The 24,014-nt window shown below is 56.6% G+C and overlaps 3 protein-coding genes across 5 annotated transcripts; 1 reads left to right on the top strand and 2 right to left on the bottom strand.

Moving 5' to 3' along the window:
- The first annotated feature begins 2,642 nt into the window (after positions 1-2,642).
- Positions 2,643-7,575, top strand: LOC113984186 (natterin-3-like). Its single transcript, XM_027713990.2, has 6 exons — positions 2,643-2,952; positions 3,577-3,711; positions 4,569-4,648; positions 5,408-5,451; positions 5,703-5,793; positions 6,343-7,575. Exons 4-6 carry the CDS (start codon positions 5,434-5,436, stop codon positions 7,341-7,343), a joined length of 1,110 nt encoding a protein of 369 aa, XP_027569791.1. The 5' UTR covers positions 2,643-2,952; positions 3,577-3,711; positions 4,569-4,648; positions 5,408-5,433; the 3' UTR covers positions 7,344-7,575.
- A 3,090-nt stretch (positions 7,576-10,665) lies between these two features.
- LOC113984178 (rho GTPase-activating protein 9-like) lies at positions 10,666-18,022 on the bottom strand. The gene is made up of 6 exons (XM_039385852.1): positions 17,304-18,022; positions 16,790-16,935; positions 16,149-16,361; positions 15,371-15,429; positions 14,651-14,745; positions 10,666-11,507 (listed from the first exon to the last, which is right to left on the bottom strand). The coding sequence occupies exons 1-6, from the start codon at positions 17,593-17,595 to the stop codon at positions 11,440-11,442; spliced, it is 873 nt and encodes a 290-aa protein (XP_039241786.1). The 5' UTR covers positions 17,596-18,022; the 3' UTR covers positions 10,666-11,439.
- A 1,248-nt stretch (positions 18,023-19,270) lies between these two features.
- LETMD1 (LETM1 domain containing 1) lies at positions 19,271-23,998 on the bottom strand. Of its 3 annotated transcripts, none has more exons than XM_027713994.2 (9): positions 23,803-23,998; positions 23,012-23,178; positions 22,779-22,909; positions 22,524-22,610; positions 21,612-21,779; positions 21,425-21,526; positions 20,832-20,984; positions 20,486-20,582; positions 19,271-20,031 (listed from the first exon to the last, which is right to left on the bottom strand). In XM_027713994.2, the coding sequence occupies exons 1-9, from the start codon at positions 23,910-23,912 to the stop codon at positions 19,961-19,963; spliced, it is 1,086 nt and encodes a 361-aa protein (XP_027569795.1). In that variant the 5' UTR covers positions 23,913-23,998; the 3' UTR covers positions 19,271-19,960. The 3 variants fall into 3 exon arrangements, with proteins under 3 accessions (XP_027569795.1, XP_027569793.1, XP_027569794.1); XM_027713992.2 differs by having other exon boundaries at positions 21,612-21,798; positions 22,524-22,606; positions 23,803-23,993; XM_027713993.2 differs by having other exon boundaries at positions 21,612-21,798; positions 22,524-22,606; positions 22,779-22,894; positions 23,803-23,991.
- Positions 23,999-24,014: the final 16 nt, after the last annotated feature.

Below are 24,014 nucleotides of genomic sequence, written 5' to 3'. Positions count from 1 at the left end.
ACAAAGCTCAAGAAGTATCTGTATGATACTCTAAGGCACATGGTGTGACTCTTGGGGATGGTCCTGTACAAGGTTAAGAGTTGGACTCAATGATCCTTGTGGGTCCCTTCCAACTCAGCACATTCTGTGATTGAATGGCCCATTGATTTCATGAGGTTCCAAAATGTCTCAGGATTGCTTTGGTTCCATGAGGCCCTGCATGTCACAGTGGCCCCTTGGTTCCATGAGATTCCACAGTCTCCCTGTGTTCCTTTGGTTCCATGAGGCCCTGCAGTGTCACAATGGTCCCCTGATTCCATCAGTTCCTCAGTGTCAAATGACCCCTTGATTCCATGAGGTTCCACAATGTCAAAATGACCCCATGACATTCTGCAGTGTCACAATGGACCCCTGTATTCCATTAGGCCCCTCAATGTCAAAATGAGGCCTTGATTCCATGGGGTTCTGAAAGGTCCCAGGGTACCTTTGTTTCCGTAAAGCCCTGTTGTATCTGGGTTTAATTCTCTATTGGAACTGGTGTAACTATTCTCCAATATAACTGTATTCTCCAATATAACTGTTTTAACTGGTTTTATTCTCCAACGGAACTGGTGTAACTGGTTTATCCAATGTGGCATCCCAGGGAACCTGTAGCTTGGAATGGGGAAAAACAACTCAATGCAATATTTGCAAAGCCCTCACTGGGGAATGGAGAAGTGGGGTCCTGCTGCTCTTGAGGTCGAGTGATGCTGGAACCAACTGGACTCATTGATCCAAAATTTGAGAATGAAGATGTGGCAGAGCTGGGAAAATCACCAAATAAAGGAAGAACAAGTGACACCACTGAGAACTTCTCCAAAGCTGCTGAGCTGGCACAACCTGGACACACCTGACTGACAGACTTGCACTTTATACTTGTAACACACAGATAATATAGAAATGCCAGAAATAATGTTTTGCCATTGTTTCTGCCTGTCAAAACTTCCTACCAAAAATTCTCTGTCAGCTTTCTGCCAGAAGTTCTCACCAGAGCTTCCTGCCGGAGCTTTCCTGCCAAAAGATCCTGCTGTTGTTTATGGTTATCATATCTCCTCAGACATCTGCATAGGGCTACGTGCCAAGAAACCACGTACAACCTTCTTTGAACACTAGAAAAGTTGAGGGAAAATTTTGGAAAATCAAGGAGAGAGGAAAGGGAGAGAGAACTGGTTATTGAAGCTGAGAATCTCTCCCCACCTCCCCCTCACCTTTCCTCTACCAGCAGATGCTGCCACTGGAGACTGGAACTGCTGGCCTGGAGTGGACTGAGACCCACCGTGCCACCTGCATGAGTTGTATCTTATCCTTCCACCCTGACCATATTTCTGGGGGTCGAAAGGTGTGGCTGAACCAGGACCCTGCACGGCCTGGGACATGGCTCAGCATGAGCAGGGAAACCACACATCCTGGCTGCATTCCAGAGAACTAAAACTGCTAACACCCCCCCCCTAGCTAAAGAGATAACATCGAAAAGCAGCAGAGACAGAGAAAAAAAAGGGCAGAAACTGCTTCTCCCCCCCCAACTTGGCAGAAAGGTAGTTTTGGTGGTATCTTTTCTCTGCTTCTAGAAGTAATCTTAGCATTTTCCAACCTTTTCTTATTTTTTCCTCTTTCTCTTTGCATCTCTTAGCAATTAATAAAATCAGTTTTGGTATCAACGGATAACTTGTGTGAGTTTTAATTTTGTTCAAGAGAATATTCGAATCTGAAGTTCTTTCTGCAACATTTAAGCAGATTGTAACAATACTATAAAAGCCCAAATTTTAATGGAAGGATCTTCTGAATTATTCCTTCTTGGAGTGTGGAGATTCCTCTTCGGAGTGGGGACACCCCTCAAGATCACTCCTTTACCCACAATTGTTGGTCTGGGTGAGTCACATCAAGCTCTACTTGATTTTACCAGCTTTACTATAATTGCTTCAATATTGCTTCCTAGTGCTCTATACTCTACTAATAGTTGTAGCTCCTACATGGTGTAGTAAATAATTCTAATTAAGGTCTTTTTGTCTAATCATTATCAGAATAAATCCTATATATTTATATAAATGTATTTGCTTTGCCATCCTGTGGTGGTTTGGGCTAGGCCTTCCTTGGTGACCAGTTTGTAACCAAGGAAGGGTCCAGATTTACTCAGTATTCCCTACGATTTTTACGTAAGCCAGGCTATAAGAAGAAAGGAGGAGAGGCCTTCGCTCTCTTTCCTTCTGGTGGCTTGGAGGTGCAGGTTCCCTGCTGTTGAGTCTGTCCTGTTGGGGAGCGAGGCCTGGTTGGGCCTTGCCAACCTTGGGAGACGGAGGTTGCCGGCGATCGTTCCGGAGCGACTCTCGGTTGTCCCAGGAGAGTAGTGAGATATTTTCTTTGCTAACTCTTTTAGTTGTTAGATATTGGGTCACTAATTGGGATATATATATTTTATTTTAGTTTTGTTCCCTTTCCCTTCCCCCTTCCCTTTCCCTTGAGAAATTGTATATTTTAATTGTATATAAGTGTAAATATATTTATATATCTCACTTTGGTTGTCTCTCTCTCGTTTTGGGTTTTCTTAGTTTTTTTTCTCCCTCTTCTCCCTGAGGTTTTGGGGGGGAGGGAGGGGGACTTCTGGTGGTAAGGTTTGGAGACTTGGCAGGGAGCCAGCTTCAAACCATATCACATCCTTAATCCTGTGGGATAAAGTTGTATAAAGGCCCACTGGGCTCCCTGCACACCCAGTCTCCCCCAGTCAGACCAGTTTGCCCCCTGGCCCCAGTGAGGGCCCTGAGTCCTTTGAGAGGTCAAGGATCATCCCCATTCCCCACATTCCCACCCATTCTTGCCCTTTCCCACTTAATTTTGCCCATTCCAGTCGCTTCCTACCCTCCAGGACACCACCTGAAGCTGCCACTGGGATCTTGCCCACGTTGGCTGGGCTCCAGCACCCCCAGGCACCTGTGCCAGGTGTGTCCCTCTACACATGGATGTCACAGGGACATCCCGGAATTATTAATTTTAAGGTTGCACCAAATCTGGGTGGTTTTGGGGACTATTTGCAGTGATTGTGTAATGACACTGAAATTCATCAACCAATGGGAAGGAAGGGGGCAGAGCTGGAAAGTTCTGTGGGCAAATATGGTGAAAAGTCCTGAGTTGTAACCATGGGAGGGCAGAGTGGGCAACCCTGTTGGATTGGGGGTTCTGGGGGAATGGGGGACCCAGGAGATGTGATTAAGGGGATTGGAGTCCCAGGGAATGGAGGTCCCAGGGAATGGGAGTCCTGGGATGCAGGTGCCAGGGAGGGGGACCTGGGGAATGGGGTTACCACGGGAATGGGGGTCCTAGGGACGGGGAACAGCTGGGTGGGCACAGGGGTCACGGTTCCTTCACTGGTGGCCTCAGATTTTGGGCTGACCAGGGTCTGGTGCAGCCTCCCAGGGGTACCTGTGCCCTGGGGGGCACCCCAGGAGGATCCTGGGGGCTCGAGGGGGCTCCAGGGCTGTTCCCCCCCTTGCCCTGCCCTTGGACTTTCCCTTCTCTTTATTTCTATGTTTTTCCATATTTTCCTCACTTTTGCCCCCTCCAAAGCCCCCCTCTCCCAGGTCCTGGCTTGGCGAGTGGAGAGGCCACCGGAGCAGATCCTGCCCAGATCCTGCACCTTCCCACTCCAGACCGATCCGTGTCCACACAAACAGACCTGCAGGTGCAGGCAGGTGACTCCAGGTGATTTTGGGGTCTTTTGGCTCACGTTTGTATGTTTCAGTGATTTGGGGGGTCTTTGGCCTCATTTTCATGGTCCTTGGGCTGATTTTGGGGGTTTTTGAGCCCATTTCTTGTGTGATTTAGGCTGATTTTTTGGGTCTTTGGGCTCATTTGTGGGTGTTTTGGCTCAATTTTGGGGTGTTTGGGTGAATTTTTGGGCATATTTTAGCCCATTTTGGGGACTTAAGACTCATTTTGGGGTTCTTTGGGCTGATTTTGGGGGGTTTGGGGCTGATTAGATGGGTATTTTGGATCATTTTGGAGGTCTTTGGACAGATTGGGGGGGGTTTGCCTTATTTAGGGGGTCTTTAGGCTGATTTGGGGTACTTTGGGTTCACTCTTGGGGTGTTTGGGACTATTTTTTGGGTCTTTTAGCTCATTTTCCAGGTCTTTGACCTGATTTTGGGTGTCTTTTGCCTCATTTTTGCCTCATTTTTGAGATCATTGGGCTGAGTTTTGGGGTCTTTGGGGTCATTTTTTGGGTCCTTGGCTGATCTTGTGGTCTTTGAGTTGATTTTTGGGGCCCCAGAGACTTTGCCACTTTTGAGAAGAAAACAAAGATTATTCCTAAAAAATGTTATTTTTTTTTAATTCACCAAAGGGAAAAACAGGAATTATGGGGATTTTCCTCAAAAACTCCTATTTCCAAGCCGTGTTTTGGGGCTCCAGGACAATTCTGGGACTCAAATTTAAAAACAACCCCTGAAAAGTGAAGTGAAAAGTCCCCAAAATGCAGAAAAATCTCCCACAAAATCCCACTTCCTTTTTTATTTTTTACATTTTTTGATGTTTTTCCTGTTTTTGGGGGGACTTTTCAGGGCTCAAATGTCACAGAAAGCAGCTCGGAAGGACTGAAAACAACCAAAAAAAAGTGATTTACATGGAAACCGGATCAGAGGTAAGGAGGGACCCCATAATATGGAGCTGGGGAGCCCCAAAATGTTGATTTTTGGGAGGTGAGACCCCGAAATTTGGAGGGGGGGGAGCCCAAAACGTGGATCTGGGAATTTAGCAGTCTAAAAATGAGGAGTTTGGGGGAGGGGATCCCAAAATTCGGAACTGAGGAACTCCAAAATGTGTATTTGGGAAGTGGAGAATCCCAAAATGTCAATTTTGGGAAGGGGGATCCCAAAATTTAGAGAGAGAGACCCCAAAATGTGCATTTTGGGAACAAAAGAACCTCACATTTTGGTGTTTGGGAACAGGGGAACCCAAAACATGGAATTTGGGAATTGGAGACCCCAAAATTTGGAGTTTGAGGGGGGACCACAAAATATGGAGTCTGGCAACCCCAAAATTTGGATTTGGGAAGGGAATGCAAAATTTGGAGGGAGGGAACCCCAAAATGTGGAGTTTGAAAAGGGGGAACACCAAAATATGGACCTGGGATTTGGGGAACCCTAAAATATGGAATTTGGGAAACAAGAAATCCCAAGATTTGGATTTTGGGAAGGGAGATCCCAACATTTAGAGATGGGGAGCCCCAAAATGGGGTTTTTTGGAAGGGGGGATCCCAAATTTTTGAGGGATGGATCCCAAAATTTGGATGGGGAGACCCCAAAATGTGAAACTTGGGAATGGGGACCCCAAAATGTGGATTTCGAGGGGTCATGGCCCCAGGGCTGCTAAAATTCATGGGTTTTTTTTTAAATTTCAGATTTTCCCACAGACTCCAGTGGATCCATGATGCCACTGCTCCAGGTATGGCTGGGCTCAGGATTTAAAGATCTTTTGGGAATTTTGTAGCATTTCGGGGCAAAAAAAGGGATTTTTTCCCAGAGCCAGAAAATTTTAATTCTTAAAAAATTCAAAATTAAATGAAATTAATTGAATTAAATCCAAAATCAAGGAATTTGGGGGATTTCATCCTAAAATGTCAGTGGAAAAAGAGGAATTTGGGATGTTGTAATTGGGATGGGAGTAGGTGACGCCTCCCATGGTTCCCCCCCCAGATCTTCCTCCTCTTGCTTGGCCTTGGAATTCTGGGAATTCTGGGAATTCCAGCCGTGGAAGTGCCAGGAAGTAGGCTCCTGGATGCCCTCAGTGAGTCTTGGGCCCTCCCAGTCCCTTCCAGTCCCTCCTAGTTCCCTCCCTCCCAGTATGTCCCAATGCCTTCCAGTTCCCCCAATCCCCTCCCATTATATCCCAGTTCCCTCCCAGCATATCCCAGTCCCAACCCTGTCTATCCCAGTGCCCCCCAGTCCTCTCCCAGTGACCCCAGTTCCCCTTCCAATAAATCCCATTTCATGCCCAGCCCCTCCCAATTCACTCCCAGTGATCCCAGTTCCCCGCTCAGTACATCCCAGTTCCCTCACAGTATATTCCAGTCCCTCACAGTGCCCACCAATCCCTTCCCAGTGACCCAGTTCCTCCCTCTCCCAGTCTATCCCAGTGCCCCCCAATCCTCTCCCAGTGTCCCCTGTCCCCTCCCAGTAGCCCAGTCACTGACCCTTGACCCCAATTCCAACCCAACCTCACCCACCTCTTCCAGAACATCCCTCTGGCCTCTCCCACTCTCCAGTCTGGGACAGAATTCCCTCCTTTTCCCAAAAACTCCTCCCCTTTTTTCAAACCCCCCCATTACCTCCTCAGACACTCCCATCCGAAAGCGAGACCAGGGCCCCCCTTCCCACCTCAAGTGGGAGCCCTTCCAAGGCCGCCTTCCCCCCGACGCCGTCTCCAGCTGGAACCGCCATACCGGGCACCTGGAATTCATCTGTTCCACGATGGAGCTCGGCTGCAATTCCGGCTCCTACGATCCCGTCAGGGGCCCCTATTGCTCCTTCCCAAACAGGGGACAGGAGAAGCACACCTCCAACTTCAACATCTTGGTCAACGCCGGCGGCTTTGAGGCCTTAGATTGGGTGGATGATTCCTTTGGCACCGTCCCAGAAAATGCTGTGGAGAGTTGCCCATCGGTTGACGTCTTCGTGGGGCGGAGCCGGGATGGGCTGGGAAAGGTCTCCAAGGAGCACCGGGCGCTTTTCGTGGCACTGGGGGGGGAGGAGGTTTGGTACAAGTGGTATCAAGTCTTGGTGGTCAAGACGGGCCCGTCCGACATCTCCATCGTGGGCGTCGCCTACAACCTGAGCACGGCACTGGAACATTCTGAGGACGTGGTCTTGGCCGAGGCTCTGGTGCAGAACGAAGGCTGTGGGGCAGCCCCAGGGTCCACCTTCTTGGAAGAGGCCACGGAGACGGAGCACACGTGGCGCTCAGATCACCCCGCGCTGGCCACCGTGCGCGGGACGCTCCGGGCGGCCCCGTTGGTCCTCACCGGGACGGGCTGGGCTGCGGCCAACGCCACCTCCCTGCCGTGGGTGGGCGGGGCCAGCATCGCTAAGTTCGTGTCCCACGGGCCCCACGAGGTGCAGGAGGAGGTGCCGGCGCGCTCGGAATGCACCGCGGTGCTCCGGGGACGCCGGCGTGACCTCCAGGTGATATTCACTGCCCAGCTCCGCCGGGAATTCCGTGATGGATTCCAGCACAGTGTGGGGGTCACTGGCTGGGCACAGACCCGGGTGGTCACTGGGGTCAGTGCCAGGATTGAGCAATGCCGGGAACTCGCCAGGGTCCCGCCGTGTCCAGCATAGGGAGGGACCTATGCTGGACTTTGGGCTGGATCCCAAAATTCCTCCCCAAAGATTTTTCCTGGTGTTTTTCCCCTAAATAATCCCACAAAATGCAATAGCAGCAACTTGGAATGCAGGGCAATGCTTGGATTTGGTGGGTTTTCCCATATTTTTGCTTTTTGTGGCATGACCTTTATCCCTTTCTGAAACCACATGGCAAAACTGTGCAAAAACATGGCATTTTCTGACTGAATTTCCTGTTTTCTCCAAAAATTCTGTGGAATCTGGGATGGGGGGTCCCTGGGACAGTCCAGAACTGGAGGGTGGAGAGGGATTGGGAGTCCTGGAATGTTGGGAGGGGTGTCCCAGAGATCTGAGGGGACCCAGGGAGCTTAGGGGGAACACAAGGATTTGGGAATGCCCCAAATTTTGGGGGGAGAGAGAAAAGATTTGGGGAGACCCCAAATTTTTGAAGGGAGTGAGACAGGAATCTGGGGAGACCTCAAATTTCCTGGGGGAGGGGGGTGTCCCCAGAGAGGTGAGAGGGGTCAGGGGGCTGGGAGCAGCCCAGACCCCCCCCGGGTGCCGTTTGCCATCCAGCTGCTCCAGGAATTCCACACCGGCTCCGGGCACAGTGAGGGGGCACCAGGTGGGCACCGAGGGCGAGCAGGGCCAGCAACTCACCGGGGTCCTGCTGTGTCTGGTGGAGGGAGGGGGCAGAACCCCAAAATCCATTTTTTCCTGGAGAATTCTTTGGTTTTCCCAAAAAAAGTCCTACAAAATGAGGGTGAAATAAACGAGAACGCCAGTTTTCCCATCTGCATTCTCTGTAGAATTTAAAAACTTGAATTTAAAATTAATTTAAAAACTTTAATTACATTTCCTTTACAATTTTAATTCCTTTTTCTTCAATAAATGTAAATAATTTTTTTAAAATATTTTTTAAAAATTAATTCATTAAAACTTTTTAAAATTAAATTTTAGGGAGCATTTGCCTCCCACCTCCTCCTTCTTCGATCTTGTTGAAAAAAAAGATGAAGTTAATTATTCCATATGAAATCAATAAATATTAAATTATACTGGTCAAAGGATCAGAAAAAATATTTATTTTAACAGAGTTTTTTCAATTTTAGAATATTTTAGAAATTCCCCAAAGGAAAAAGACCTACTGAAAAATCAAGACTGAACTGAAAAATTTCCTCTATAATTGATTTATTATCAAACCAATACATGGCTTCTGAGATTGTTATTTACACTTTACAAATAAATTTATAAAATAGATATATAAAATATTTCTAAGGATAAAATATTATAAAATAAAAAATAAAGTATTATATAATATAAATAGAAAATACATTTACATAAATAGAAATATATAAACTGTAATTTATCATAAAATTATTATATTGCACATAAAATATATTAAAATATTATTGAATATAAATATATTTATCTATTTTATTTATTTTAATATATTTTACAGATATTTATATGTTTTAATATATTTTTATATAGTATTTATATTATATAGAGAGTTATAACATTTATATATTATATATTCATATCATTACATAAGAATATAAATAGATATTAGATATTATATAATAAATGAATTACATACATATATTAATATACATCTATGTATATGGGTTTGCATGGCCAGGTTTTGGTAGCAGGGGGGGCTACAGGAGTGGCTTCTTTGAGAAGCTTCCAGAAGCTTCCCCCATGTCCAACAGAGCCAATTCCAGCAGCTCCAGGATGGACCCACCAAGGCCGAGCCCATCAGGAGTGACAGAAACGTCTCTGTGATAACATATTTAAGAAGGAGAAAAAAAAGTGATTGGGCAGATGAAATTGCAGCCCGAGAAGAGCAGAGTGAGAACGTGTGGCCAGCCCTGCAGGCGCCGAGGGCAGGGCGGGAGGAGGAGACCATGGGCAGGAGCTGTGCCCCTGCAGCCCACAGGGCACCGCGGGAGTGCAGAGATCCACCCACACCGGAGCAGGGGGTGCCCGAAGGAGGCAGGGACCCCGTGGGAGGCCCCTGCTGGAGCAGGGTCCTGGCAGGGACCTGCTGACCCGTGGGGAGAGGAGCCCATGCTGGAGTTTTCCTGGTAGGACCTGTGGCCCTGTGGGGGACCCACGCTGGAGCAGCCTGAGCCTGACGGACTGACCCCATGGAAAAATGACCCATGTTGCAGCAGTTTGGGAAGAACTGTTGCCCGTGGGATGGGCTCACGTTGGAGAAGTTGGTGAAGAACTCTCTCCCGTGGGAGGGACCCCACGGGATCAGGGGAAGGACTCCAACTCCTCTCCCTGAGCAGCGACAGGAAGAGCAACTGACCGTGACCCCCATTCCCTGTCCCCCTGCAGCAGTGGGTGGGGAGGAGGGAGAACCTGGAAGGAAGGAGGGGTGGGGAAAGGTGGTTTTGAAATTTATTTTACTTCTCATTCTCCTGTTCTGATTCTGTTGATAATATATTTATTTAATATCCCCACTTTGAGTCTGTTTTGCCCATGATGATGATCAGTGAATGATCTCTCCCAGTCCTTAACTCATCAACCCTTCGTTATATTTTCTCTCCTCTGCCCAGTTGCAGAGGGGACTGAGAGAGCAGCTTTAGTGGGTACCTGGCCTCCAGTCAGAGCCAACCCACTACACTGGATTGAACTGACCCTGCAGGGAGAGGGGTTCCCGACCCCACTGCTGTGAAAACCTGTAGGGAACCGAGATTCTATGACCCTGGGAGAAACTCAGAAGGGGAACTTGGCAAGATAAATGCGGATGTGGTGAGATGTATCCTTGTGTGTGGGAAATTGCTTGGGACTATGTTTCTCATGGACAGTGAATGCTTAACTAAAAAGCAGATACAGAGAAAAATTACCAAGAGGAATTTACTGCTGATGTAACATGGTATATAAACCGTGAAGGAACTGCAATAAATTATTCCATTATGCCACACTCCTTGGGGTCCATGCCCCAGTATGCCACAAATGTCGCCGAAGTGGAGCACGCAAAATTAATCCAGAAAATATAGCCGGAATTCCAGTGGCATAGCCCAGCTGAACCAGGACAGCGACCCGGGACAGGATTTGACTGTGTGTGTCCATCACCTTTGCAGGACAGCAGGTGAGCAGCTGGGAACCATGGGAATCACTAACACAGGAACAAAAAAATCAGATGGAGATACTCACAAAGATATTAAAGATATACGGCAGTAATGTCTGCCAGTTGTCATTGGTAACGCTGCTAGTTTGGGTACGTGACAATTGCTCCTGGTTTCCTCTAGAGGGAAACTTGAATGTTGCTGTATGGAAGCGAATTGGGGAAGAGTTGAGGCAGAAGCCAGGTGAAAAAGCTTTAAATTTATTGTCAACATGGCAACAGGTGTTTTCGGCATTAAGCCACCTGTAAGCTACAAATGGAACTGATTTACTTTCTTTGGTGGGTGCACCCCTCGCAAAGAATGATTCTAAAGAGAAACAATTCCCGCTCACAACCCGAGACTCAAACCCCAGTGATCCTCTTGACCCACCCTGGGTCGATTCTGAAAAAGAGCAGATTTATATCTGCCTCCTGCTGACAATGACTCACCACAAGGTGCCTCGGGAACAGCCCTGCTAAACCCCTCACCCTGTGCCACCGCTTCTGCCGCGCCCACAAATCCAGCGCTCAGCCCGGCCCCGCACATCCACTTCCACCGCCGCCTCCTCCGGCCCCGTGTCCCTGCTCTCTGCCAGCCACCACAGGGAGTGCCGGAGTGGACCTGGTCATCTCCCAGTCAGTCTTGTTAACTGATACAGCTGTGCAGTTACTCCCCACGGGGGTTTGGGGACCGCTAGGGAACGGTTACAGCGCATTTTTGTTAGGGTGCTCATCCACAACTCATGCAGGTCTTCTTGTGCTCCCTGGAATCATTGACGCTGATAATACTTGGGAGATTCACGTCATGGCTTGGACACCTCATCCTTCTTGTCACATTAAAGCAGGAGAAAAGGTTTATTTCACTGCACAAGGTCTGAAGTGAGAGGGATGTCGCACTGGAGGTTTTGGCAGTACAAACATACCACATATTATGTGGGCACAACAAATCTCTCGCAATCAGCCGATGCTGACTTGTTACTTTAAAGGGCAACGATTTACAGGTTTGGTGGACACAAAAAAGGCCTGTTTGTGGTCAGCTGAGCCTGCAAGGAGCAGAAAACACAATTCAACCCCAAGCAGTGGTTCTGCAAAGGCCTTGGAAGGTTTTCAGAGCAGTGGGTTCGGGAACCTCTCCCCCTGCAGGGGCAGCTCAGAGGGAGCCGGTCTGGAAAGGCACCAACGGAACATTCCTGTCACTCTCCCCAAGGGCCTCAGGAAGCCCTAAAAACATCTTCCCCCCTCACCGCCAAAAAAAAAAAGGTTTATTTTGTCCTTCGCCTCAGCATGGTGCGGCACTTCCCAGAAGGCAAACTCTGGGAATAACCACTGCCCCCTTTTCTCCTCCTTCCCTCAGCTTTTCTATCTGAGCTGCCATGGGCACAGGGGCTGGAATATCCCTTGGGCTCATTGGGCTCAGCTGGCCTGGCTGTGCCCACCCCCAGCCCCTGGATGGGGGGAATGTTGGGAGACAGCACTGATGCTGTGCCAGCCCTGCCCAGCAGGAGCCAAAACAGGGTCATGTTCTCTACCCCTTGCCAGCTCCCCCTGCAGAGCCCAGCACTGGGAGGGGGCTGTGGGAAGAGGAACTGCAGCTCAGCCACACCCAACACAATCTCCACCTCTTATTCCACACCACTGGTGTCACACTCACATCCCACAGAACTGAGAGATCTTCTGACTCTTCCATTGGATTGATTTCTCTGAACTGAAATCCCTTCTTGCCAACACACACAACTTCAACTCCATCCCATTTCTTTGAAAAATATTTCTCACTCAAAATGGAACAAAACAGTGGCCTAGAGGACATCCTACCCTCAAATGGATAACTCTAAACACTAATAATTAAAAAAATGACCCCCCAGTATTCAAGAAAAGCTTGTACCTATTTCCTAAAAGCATCCGTGAGCCCTGTCAGCCAATTTCATACCTGACAAGGGTTTGGAGGGGGTGCTTTGTCACGGGAAGCCCTGGAGGCCCATGGCACAGGGGTGGGGCTACACCGTGGGGCTGTGGGGCGCTGGTTCTTTGGTTGCCAGGGGCCATTCCAGAATGGAGAGGATAGGCCGTGACCTCCCAGAGGAGGTGTTCCCTCGGGGGAGCTCTGCAGGGCCCCCGCAGCAAATGCCCCGGTGCGGCCTGTGCTGTGGGGAGCGCGCACAGGGAGAGGCTGGGCCGGCCGAGGGCCGGGGCAGCAAGGCCGCCCCAGGGAGGGGGTTCTGCCCCTGCCTGCAGGGCCCAGCCTTGGGCGGGAGCACCGTGGGCAGGGCCCGGTGCTGCTGCTGGCTCGGGGCTCAGGCCTTGCCGCCTGGCAGCTGCCTGGGCCCCTGACCCTGCTGCGCCACACGGCCCAGGCTCCGTCCCCGCTGCCCCAGGGCAGCAGCAGCTCCCTGCGTGGCAGCCCCAGGCAGGGCCTGGTGTGTGCCCTGCGGGCGGAGGCTGTGCCGGGACTGCTTTCGGTGCTTGTGCAAAGCGTGGTGGAGTCCCCGCAGGCAGTCGGGGCTGGGCTGGATGAGGCCAAGGGCAGCGTCTGCAGCCGAGCCGGGAGATGAATGAGAGGAGCTGCAGGGCTGGAGCAGGGCAGCTCCGTGTGCTTGTGGCACTGAGGGGCCCAGAAGTGAACCCAGCCCGGCGTTGTGTGAGCGGTGGCAGTGCAGGGGGACTGAGGGGGCTGGTGGTGCTTTCAAGAGCATTGTTGGTGCAAGGCAGGATGGGCTTGTCATTGTTGGGCACGTGGTGAGGTGGGGAATCCAAAATCCCCCCAAGGGGAAGGGAGCAGACAAGAAACCAAAAGTAAAGGCTGGCACTAAAGAGCCAGATTTGTGGAGAGAGGGGCTGGGGCAGCTTTGTGGGGGGATTTGGGGCACCACAAAGTGCCACTCAGTCCCATAGCTCTGGCACCACTAGGCAGCAAAATTATTTTCCAGAATGAAAGGCAAAACCCCCTCAAAATCCCTCAAAATTCAGGGGTTTTTTTGCTCAGCCCAGTGCCTGCTCAAGCCCAGGCCCTACAAAGTCCCACAGGGGCACTGAGCACACTGGGATGGGGCTACTGAGGCACATGGGGATGGGAGGCACTGGGCAAACTGGGATGGAGAGAACCGGCAGGGGGCAAATGGGATGGTGGGGTGCAGGAGGGAATGGTGGGGGGAGGGAGGGCAGTGTGAAGGAAGGGAAGGAAACTGGGACTGGCAGAGGACACTGGGACCAGTAAGAGTCACTGGACCGGAGGGAGTTCCTGGGACTGGAGGCAGTTCTGGGATTGGTCTCGGGAGGACAATGACACAGGGGACAGGGACAAGGTGGGGACCCTGAGAGCACCAGGTGACTCAGGGCAGGGACACTGGGCAAGGCGGGGGGCACTGTGACCCACTGGGGACAGGCAGCCAAGGCTCACAGAGCACTCAGCCCCTCCTCCTCCACCAGTCTGGGGACCAAAGGAGGTTTGGGGGGAACACGAAGGTGGGGGGGATTTGGGGGGATCCCCACCTCGGCTGAGCCCCCTCTCCCCCCTCTCTGCAAGCTCTGGGGCCCCTTGGCCTGGAAGAGCCTGAGGCAGCTCCTTGCCTGCTGCTTCTCCTTGGCCTGGGGGGCACTTGGGAGGCCATCTGGGGGTCACAGTCGTGGCCACGCCAGCCGTGAGCTCTGCTCTCCCCACTCAGACCCCCAAACCCACTTAGAGCCTCATCCCCGTCCCCCTGAGCTCCCCCAGGGCTCCATCCCCCCTAGGTGAGCCCACGGGGTCTAGAGGTCCTGGGGAGGAGAACAGGGCCAGCCCTGGGGACCCCCTGTCCCCCCCTGGCCCAGCCCCACTCCCAGATCCTCAGCAGGAACTCGTTCCCTGTCCCAGGGCAGAGCTGTGGGCAGGGGGAGATGGAGGGGGCAGGGACCCCCACAGGACCCCCGCACTCCAGGGGTGTCTTGCTCCCCCTCAGCGGGGGGCTCCGGGGGTGCCCCTAACCCAAGGGGGTCTGTACACACACACCCTGCCTCCGGGAAGGACACAAGGGACATTTTGGGGACCCCATATGTGCAGGGAGTCCCTGGGCTGTTCTGGAGAGCCCCCCAACCCCCTGGTGTAGGCACCCCCATCCCCCCAGCCCAGGGATCCAGCCAGGGGTCCCACTGTGGGGGTCCCATCCCATGGGCCCACTTCAGTGGCCCCAGCTGGGGGTCCCAGCCCACTCACCTGGAGGACCTTCTTCCTGCTCTGTGGGGTCGGGGTTCAGGCCAGGGCAGCCCCCCATGAATCCATGCTGCTCTTGGGGGGCTGCTTCCTGGGCACTGGGGGGGGGGCACAGGCTGTCAGGGCTGCTCTGCCTCCTGTACCTCCACAGCTCCCCAGATCCCTCCACAGCCCCCCAAACTCCCCCACAGCCCCTTCCCCCTGCTGCCCCCTACCCCTATGCCCCCCTCCCCCGGGGGTACCAACCCCTGGGGCTCCTCGTGGGAGACAGGGCTGTTCCCAACCAGGAGCAGAACCCAGAAGCCCCCCCAGCTCTTCCTGGGGGAGCAGGTGAGGGACACACCCACACCCTGCCCAGCCGGGTGTGCCCCCCATGCCAGCAGAGCCCTGTTGGGCAGTGGCAGCACCCCAGGTCTGATCCCTCCCCTCAGCCCGGCACAGCCCCCCAGCCCCAGGAAGCCCAGAACCTCTGTGGGGACCCCAGCCTGGCACAGCCCCTGCACAAGAGCCCCCCCACACCCCCAGCCTGGTAGACCCCCTTCTCCCCCCTGTGACCCCCTGAGCCTCCTGCCCTTCTTGGCAACCTCAGTCCTGTGCAGTTGCCGAGCCTTGGGCACCTCCCACGGGACAGGGTCTGGGCTGACCCCGCCCCTGCCCGGACCCCCTCCAGCACCCCCCGACCACCTCAGCCACCCCCCAGCCCCCCAGTTTGGGGTAACTCACAGGTCGGCCCCCCAGTCCTCAGGGCTGTGGTGGGCGAGGCTCCCGCCATGGATCACCTGCTGGGGTGGGGACAGTGTGAGGGAGCCCCCACACCCTCCCCAATGCTCCCCGTTACCCCCCTTTGCCCTGCCCCCCCGGCGTGCCCCCCTCCTCCCCATCCCCCAGCTCACCCCCACACCCCCGGGGCTCTGTCCTGCCGTTGTCCGTGGGGGACTCGGCAGGGAGGGGGCGGCCCTGGGGGGACACAAGGGACACAATCAGCCTCGGAGGACCCCAGGACCGACCCCCCAGGACTGTCCCCCCACACATAGTTAGCGCTGGCTCTAATTGGGGCACCAATGTGGCTGTGCAGGGACAAGGGGGGCAGCGAGAGGGCACTGGGGGGCTCGAGAGGGAACTGGGGGGCATTGTGGGAGTCGGGGGGGTCAGTGGCGGGGAACTGGAGGGGTCAGGAGGGGCAGTAGTGGGGTCACACGGGTTGGAGAGAGAAGATATTGGGGGAGGATAATTTGGGAGAATCGAGAAGTTGGGGGGCCGTGGGGGGGGGGGCAAAAGGGGGGTGTGAGAGCAAGACAGGGGACATTGGGGGGCACGAGGGCACGATGAGGGAGTAGGGAGGGGCTAAAGGAGACCGGGGGTGGGAGCTGGAGGGGTCGAGGTGGTCAGTGGGGGGGCCATGTAGGGGCTGGGGGTGCAGACCCCATTGGTGGAGGGCTGGCAGCGCCCTACTCCCTCCCTCCCCCGCTGTCCTTCCGTGCCCCCCCCCCCCAGTGCCCACCCGGTCCCGATGCAGCCGGGGGGGTTTCCAGGAGCTGGTGCCACTCTCGGGGCTGTAAAAAAAGCAGCGGCCGCTCTCGGGGTCCCGGTGCCGCTCCCAGGACCCCAAAACCTGCAGAGGGGGCCCGGCCGGCACGGGGGGCGCGGCCCCCCGCCCCTCCCGCTGCAGCCCGTCCGGGTTGCGGGAGATCGTGGTGGGTCCCGGGGGAGACACCTTGGGGGGGGAAAAGGGTTGAGGGGCAGGACCCGAACTGGGGGGGGGCACACGGGCAATGCCCACAGCGCACCCCCAGCCCTGCTGTGCCCCCCCCGTGTCCCCGTTATCCTGCCCCCCAGCCCGCCAACGTCCCCCTGCCCTGTCGTATCTCCCCAGCCCCCAAGTGCCCCCCCAATGCCCCCCCTCCCGGCACGGTGCCCTCCCCCCGCCCCCCAACTTCCTCCGGTGCCCCGCAGTGGGAGCGGGGGAGGGGGGGGGAAGAGGCGAGGGAGAGGTTGGACTGCAGGGGGGGGCGCGGGGATGGGGGCACAGGGGTGCAGGGCTGGGGGGACAGGGAGCCCCGGTAAAACTGCGGAGGGGGGCTCTGAGAGGAGCAGGTCTGGGGGCCACAGGGTGTCCAGGGGGGTAACCCAGCCCCCACTCACCCCAGTGTCCTGCTGGGACTGGCACTGCGCGGGGGTGGGGGTGACCCCCCCTGCCAGTTGGCCGGTGCCGGTCCCCACGGTGCGGGGGGGGGACGCGGAGGGGGCACACAGGTCCTCCGGCGAGCAGCACTGCCGCCCCCCCAGGCCTGGGGGCAGAGAGGAGGGCACCCACCCACACAAAATGATCCTCCGTGCTGCCGGCGAGGGGGTACAGACACTCCCACCACCCCCGGGCCCCAGCCCTGGTTTCCCGTGTCCCCCTGCCCCTGGTGCCCCCAATATCCCCATCCCCGCGTCCCCGCTGTCCCCCAGCCCCAGTGTACCCCCAGCCTTGGGCACCCAGACTCCCAGCCCAGGACCCCCAGCCCGTTCTCCCAGTGCCCTCTCAGCCCCACAGCTCCCTTCTCCCCGTGCCCCCCCAGCCCCGTGCGCCCAACCCACGGCTCCGTCCTCCCAGTGCCCCCCAACCCCGTTCCCCCATCAGCTCCGTGACCCCAGCCCGGTGCCCCCCCGCCCCACCCCCCCGTCCCCGCGGGCTGCCCGGGGGTCCGCGGGCTCCGGGTCCCGCTGTCACCCGGCTCCTCCTCGGCCACGTAGGCGGCGGGGACGAAGAAGGGTCGCGCCCAGGGGGGGTCCCCGGGCCGCCGCACCTGCCACCAGTCTGGGGTGGCCCTGCGGAGCAGCAGCAGCCGCTCCCCCGCGGCCATCGCCACCTCCCGCCCGTTCTCCGCCCGGTACCGGTACCCGAACAGCGCCCGCAGGGGCACGGCCGGCCCGGCCCGGCGCCACCGCCGCCCCGGCAGCATCGCCACCCGTCCCGGGGGGACCGCGCCGGGGGGACCGCGCCCTGGGGACTGCGCGGCCCCGCTCGTGGCACCGCCGGGGCCAGGATGGGGACGGGGCAGAACGTGTCGCCCCCGCCCCCGGGGCTGGCGGGGCCCCAGGATGTGGTGACAGGGGATGAGAGGTGACACTGACTGAGAGGTGACACGGGCTGAGGGGTGACAGAGCCTGAAGGTCAAAATCCCTATTTCCTGTAGCTTCCATCCCCACAGCCCCGCTGCTCCCCACAGCCCCGTGTCCCAGAGGTGGTGACAGCTCCCGATGGATCCCCTGGTGTGGGGACAGATGATGCTTCCCAAAAAGGCAAGAAGTAACAGGATTTATAGAATCATAGAATCATAGAATCGATTGGGTTGGAAAAGACCTCCGAGATCATCGAGTCCAACCCTTGGTCCAAATCCAGTCCATTTACTAGATCATGGCACTCAGTGCCACGTCCAATCTGCGTTTAAAAATCTCCAGGGATGGTGAATCCACCACCTCTCTGGGCAGCCCATTCCAATGCCTGATGACTCTCTCTGTAAAGAATTTTCTCCTGATATCCAACTTAAATTTCCCCTGGCGGAGCTTAAGCCCGTGCCCCCTTGTCCTATTGCTGAGTGCCCGAGAGAAGAGACCAACCCCCACCTGGCTAGAACTTCCCTTCAGGTAGTTATAGACGGTGATGAGTCACCTCTGAGCCTCCTCTCTCCAGGCTAAACAACCCAGCTCCCCAGCCTCTCCCCATAGGACTTATGCTCCAGTCCCTTCCCCAGCCGTGTTGCTCTTCTCTGGACCCGCTCCAGCACCTCAATATCCTTCCTGAACTGAGGGGCCCAGAACTGAACACAATACTCAAGGTGTGGCCTCACCAACGCAGAGTACAGGGGAAGGATCACTTCCCTGCTCCTGCTGGCCACGCTATTTTTGATACAGGACAAGATCCCATTGGCCTTCTGGGCCACCTGGGCACACTGTTGGCTCATGTTGAGCTTCCTGTCAATTAGTACCCCCAGGTCCCTTTCTGCCTGGCTGCTTTCCAGCCACTCTGTGCCCAGCCTGTAGCGCTCCAGGGGGTTGTTGTGGCCAAAGTGCAGGACCCGGCACTTGGCTTTATTTATTCTACTTTTACCCAGATTTCGCTGTTCCTGGGGCAACCTGAGGGGATCTTTGCCTTTTAATATAACTTTTATTGGATTTAATCCACACTAATGCTGCTCGATCCTGTGCTTCTAAGTCCCCTGCTCCCTGAAATCTGGGTGTGTCCCCAGCCCCCTCCCAGCTCCCACTGGCTTTCTCATTTTTAGTTTCCCAAATGTTGTGAATCCAAAGCTTCTCCACAATATTACTAATTTTCCCCAGCCTTTCCTGCCCTGCATAACGCTGTATTTAAAGGGAGTATTTAAGTTGAAAAAGAAGTGGTTAAATTGGACGGTGAGTTGTGGCTTTAAGGGGGTTAAATCCCCTCACAGTGAATTCCTCATGGGAGCAGTCACCAATTCCCAAAAAACAGTGAGAAGGGGGGGGGGGAATGTCCTACCACTTTATACCCCAAAAATGCTTCAAAAGGGACATTTTCCAGGTGTCCCCATTCCCAGTGTCCCCTCCCAGAGGGACAGAGCGCCACCAAGGCCCCCTCCCAAAAGACACCGGAGCCGCTGATTCCTTTGGGCTTTAATAAACCTCGGAAGTTCGGGAATTCCTCATGCAGGGCGGGGTGGAGGGGGAGGTTTAACCCCCTGAAGCCCCCGGAGCCGCCACTGCCCAGTGGGAAACACAGAGGCGGAAAGGTCTAATTAGCTCCAACGAGGCTGAATTTGGAGGAGGCAGCCCGGGGACCCCCCACTCGGCCCTTCCCACCCCCCTCGGGGATGTTCCCAGCCCTGACCCCTCCCTCCCTCTGCCTGCTCCGGACAGACAAACCCCCAGAATCCTCCTGGGAAGGTCTTACAGGGATTTAGGGGGTTCCGAGGGGGGATTTGGGGCCGTTTCTGAACCCTTCGGGGTGGGGGGTTACATTTAAGACTGTCCAGTGGAGAAAAGAAACAAGGGAAAAGCCTCCGGCACAAAGTCCCTGGATCCGACGGAACCGTCCCCGGGCCAGGGAGCCACCCTCTGTCTCCCATAATTAGCGGGATGCAGTTAATTACTGGGATAACGAAGCCACGTCTCCTGGTCGTGCTCGGCCCTGGAGCAGCAGCGGCCGCTCCCGACGGCGCCGAGGGGAGTGAGGACCCGACGCTGGCTCAGCAAAGCGCCCGGATCTCGGCAGCACCAGCCTGGGGATCACCAGGTCGGGGCACAGGGCCAAGGTGAGGGGCACCAGGCCGGGTGAGGGGCACAGGGCCATCACTCTGAGGGCCGGCTGTAGTTGAGGGACAGCAGGACCATGCTGTGGGCCAGGAGAGAAGCTTCGGAAGCTGGAAGAACACGGGAGCAGGGTCGGAGACTGGGGGCACTGGGACTGGCACAGGGGAGCCCTGAGCAGACTGGGAATGCTGGGACCGGGATGGGAGGGGCACTGGGGGACATTGGGGGTGCTGGGATGGGCATGGGATGGGCAGTGAGTAGATCAGGGCCCTGCAGCAGGCACAGGAGTGGACATAGGGGACACTGGGCATTAGGGGAGCACTGGGATGAGAACTGGGAAGACTGGGAGCATTGGGATGGGCATGGGGGCACCCCACTTCCCTCCCATTCCCATTTTCTTTCCCCTGGGGATGGAATCTGCCACCAGAGCTCTGTGGGACAGGCACACCTGGCAGCCCAGAGTGGGACGAAGTCCCCCTTTCACCCCAGAATTCCCCAGGAGCGACACTCCCTGTGCCCAGAGAAGCCGGGGGGCCCCGCTGTGTGTGTGTCCCCAGCAGGTACCTTGGAGCTCACAGGAGAGCTGGAGCCACTGCTCCAGCCACGCCCAGCACTCGGCCCGGCCCAGGTGGGTGGCGTTGAGCCCACGCAGGTAACAGGCCTGGGGAGACACAGATGGTCAGGGTGGGCACGTGGAGCACCAGCATCACACCAGGATCCCGCCATGGCACGAGGAGGGGCCCAGGTGTGGCTCCAGGTGTGATCCCAATGTGGGAAATGGGCTGGGAGAACACCTTCTCAGGAGAGGGCAACCGCCACCCACCCAGGGTGGGTCTGGGGGACCCCCCTGTGCCCCAAGGTGACACCTGGGGTGACACAGCCCTGGGATGGGGGTGCTGAGGGTCCTCACCGCTCGCAGCTCCTCCTCAGAGAGCTGCCCCAGCCCCAGGCGCAGCAGGGCCTGGTCCAGGTGCCGGATCTCCAGGATGTGGCTCAGCAGGCGATGCCGCAGGAGAACTGCCGGTAAGTGGGGGGTCAGGAACAGCACCTGGCTCAGGGCCCTCTGCAAGACACAGGGGAAGGTCACCTGGGTGATATCCAACCCCTCCTGAAACAGGGGTGGGACCCACAGTACTGCCACCCGCCCGAGTGGCCCATCCAGCCTGGCCTTGAACACTTCCAGGGATGGGGCATTCCCTGGGAAATCCCACCCAGTGCCTCCCCACCTTCACAGGGAGGAATTCCTTCCCACAATCCTCCTCTGGGTTCACTCACAGCAGCTCCATGTCCTCCTGATGTTGGGAGCTGGAGGCAGCACTGCAGGTGGGGTCTCACCTGAGCCCCCCTCACCTGCTGCCCATGGGATGGGGACAAGCCCAGGATACGGGGGGATTTCAGGGCCACCTGTCCAGCTTTTCATCCACATGTGGACTGGTTTTGGGGCACAGCCCCCAGTTTGAGGCACACCTGAGCAGGGCAGCACCTGCACTGAGCTGGACTCACCACATGATCCACCTGGAGCCTGTTCAGCATCAGTGGAGACCCCGAGAACAAACTCCTCACGGCCAAGAGCTGGGCCAGGCGGGGCCGGGCACCTCCCTGCACCTGCAAGAGCCCCAGGAGGGCAGGTGACACCTCTGCCAGGTGACAACCCCCCCAAGGGGTGATGGTGTGACCGAGGGGGATGTACCTGGGAGCAGAGCTGCTGCAGGAGCTCCCGGGGCCGGGGCTCGGGCAGGGACTGCGCTGCCAGCGCCAGGCTCTGCACCACGTCCGGGTATGAGTCCCTCCGGATGGAATCATAGACATCCAGGAATTCCAGCTGCTGCTGCGGCGTCCAGAAGTACCGGATCAGGAGCTGCCGTGGGAAGAAATACCTGGGGTGAGAGAGGAGAGAGGGATTGAGGGAGGGAATGGCACAGGGGGCACGGGGCAGGTGGGGTCTGGGCTGTGGAGGAGGCCAAGGAAAGCCCTGGGCGCTGCCAAGGCCACCGCTGGCCATGTCCCCACGCTGTGGCTGACACAAGCCAGGTGCCTGTGGCCTCACGTCCAGCCCCCCCAGGTCCTTTCCCGTTCTGCCCCCAGCCTGGAGCGTTCCATTTTATTCCACAGGGTCGTGGGGAGCCCAGGGCAGGACCTTACCCCATCAGCCTGATCCCACTGATCCCACATATCCAGCCTGGCCCCTACAGAGCCTTCCCTCATGTCCCCCGTGAGCTGAGGTCACAGACAAGGACCTTAACCAGGACTGGGAGCCCCGGGAGGGGCAGCAGAGCTGCAAAATCCCAGGATTTAGTGGGGATTTATCCTGGTTCCGGAAGAGCTGGTGGGGACAGGGACACTCCAAGGGATTGTGCATGGAGGTGCCCGTGGCTGAGGACACTCCAGGGAGGGTCTCTCTGATAGTTCTTTTATTAAATTATTTTAATTGATTCCATGATTTCTTTGGGTAAGACAACGACCCCAGAAGCCGGGATAGCAAATCCAGCACCCGGCTCCTCAGGATCCAGGTGTTTGTCCTGACAGGGAGAGCGTGGCCGGATTCTTCATTCTGAAAACCCCAATTCCCTGGAATCTGGGGGTCAGGGACCCCAGTACTCACATCAGGACGATGACCAGGAAGTTGGCGAAGGGTGGGATGGCGATGATCCCAATGGGAATGGCCTTGAGCGCGTCCCTGCGGAACTGCCTCCAGACGGAGGAGAGAGTCAGGATCCGACACCAAACCCCCCAAACTCCCTGCGAGTCCCTGCAGTTCACGGCCCCAGCGGTGGCTGCAGCTCCCAGTCCCTGTGTTTAGGCAGAGGAGGTGCATCCCCCAGGAATTCCAGCCCTTTTCCATGGGGAGGGGGCTCACCTGGCGCAGCCGCTCCATGTCCCGGTACGGGAGCTGCTGCACCTTCAGCCGCTGCCGGGACATCCTGAATCTGATCCTGCCGATCTCCTTCACCTCCAGGAACAGCGCCTGGATTCCTGTTGGACAGAGCACTGAATCCTGGGGTGGTGCAGCTGCTGTTGCTGTTCCACCTGGAGCGGCAGGATACATCCCACCTCCTGGGACCCACTTTTGGGCTCCCCCTCGGGACTCACCTGAGGTGAAGGTGCTGTACAGGACGTAGAACCTGGGGAAGCTCCTCTCCAGGTAACGCTCGTACCTGGCGTTGACCCTCCGGGCCACGGCGGCCACGGCAGCCACGAGGGCCCGGGAGGTGGCCCGGGAGGAGAGGGGACACTCCGGGGATCTGAACACCTGGCACCTGCACCACCGCCCCCGGGTCAGCTTTGGGCTCAGGATGCCCCCAGAGAGGTGAGGGGGTGCTGGGAGCCCCCCAGAGAGGTGAGGAAGACCTGAGACCCCCCCGGGCCAGGGATGGGGGGGGAGCGGGGCCTGGGAATCAACCAGGGCCCGGGGGCCTCGGGGAGGGGGAAACCAGGTGGCACCAGGGCAGGGAACAGCACCGCAGGAATGGGGGGTTGTGGAGTAACGGGGGCCACTGAGGGGGCACTAGGGCCTGAGCAACGGCGGGGGAGGGAGGGGCCATGGCCAGTACCGGGGGCGTAACGGGGGAGGACCAGGGGAGTAAGGGATGGAGGCTGTATTTGGCGGAGGGTCAGGGCTGCGGTCGGTATTGGGAAGGGTCGAGGCCTGCGGTCGGTGTTTTTTGGGGGGGTCGGGGCCCGCGGCCTGTGTTTTTTTTTTGGGGGGGGGTGTCGGGGCCCGCGGTCTGTGTTTTTAGGGGGAGGGGTCGGGGCCCGCGGTCAGTATTTGGGGGGCTGCGGTCGGTGTTTGGGGGGGGGTCAGGGCTGCGGTGCTGGCGGCTGCCCCTGAGGAGGTTGAGTCCCACGGGCCGTGCCTGCCCCGGAGGGCGGTCTCCGCTCACCTGGGCGCCCCCAGCACGGGCAGCGGCTCCATGCGGCCGCGCCGGGGGCCGAGGGCGGCGGGGCCGAGGCGCCAGAGCGCCCCGCGGGCGGCGGCCCTGGACAGCGCCATCTTGGCGGGCACGGGCGGCGGTCACGTGGCGCTGCGGCCGCTGATTGGCTGCTGGTGCTCCGGGGGCGGGGCCTGGACCAATCACCCTCCCCCCCCTTCCGG

Source organism: Pipra filicauda, unplaced genomic scaffold, assembly GCF_003945595.2.
Source record: "Pipra filicauda isolate LSUMZ 115617 unplaced genomic scaffold, ASM394559v2 scaffold441_size551697_pilon, whole genome shotgun sequence".
In the NCBI taxonomy this organism is placed as follows: domain Eukaryota; kingdom Metazoa; phylum Chordata; class Aves; order Passeriformes; family Pipridae; genus Pipra; species Pipra filicauda.
Note: the sequence above shows the minus strand (reverse complement) of the source record. Positions and strands in the feature narration are given on the sequence as shown.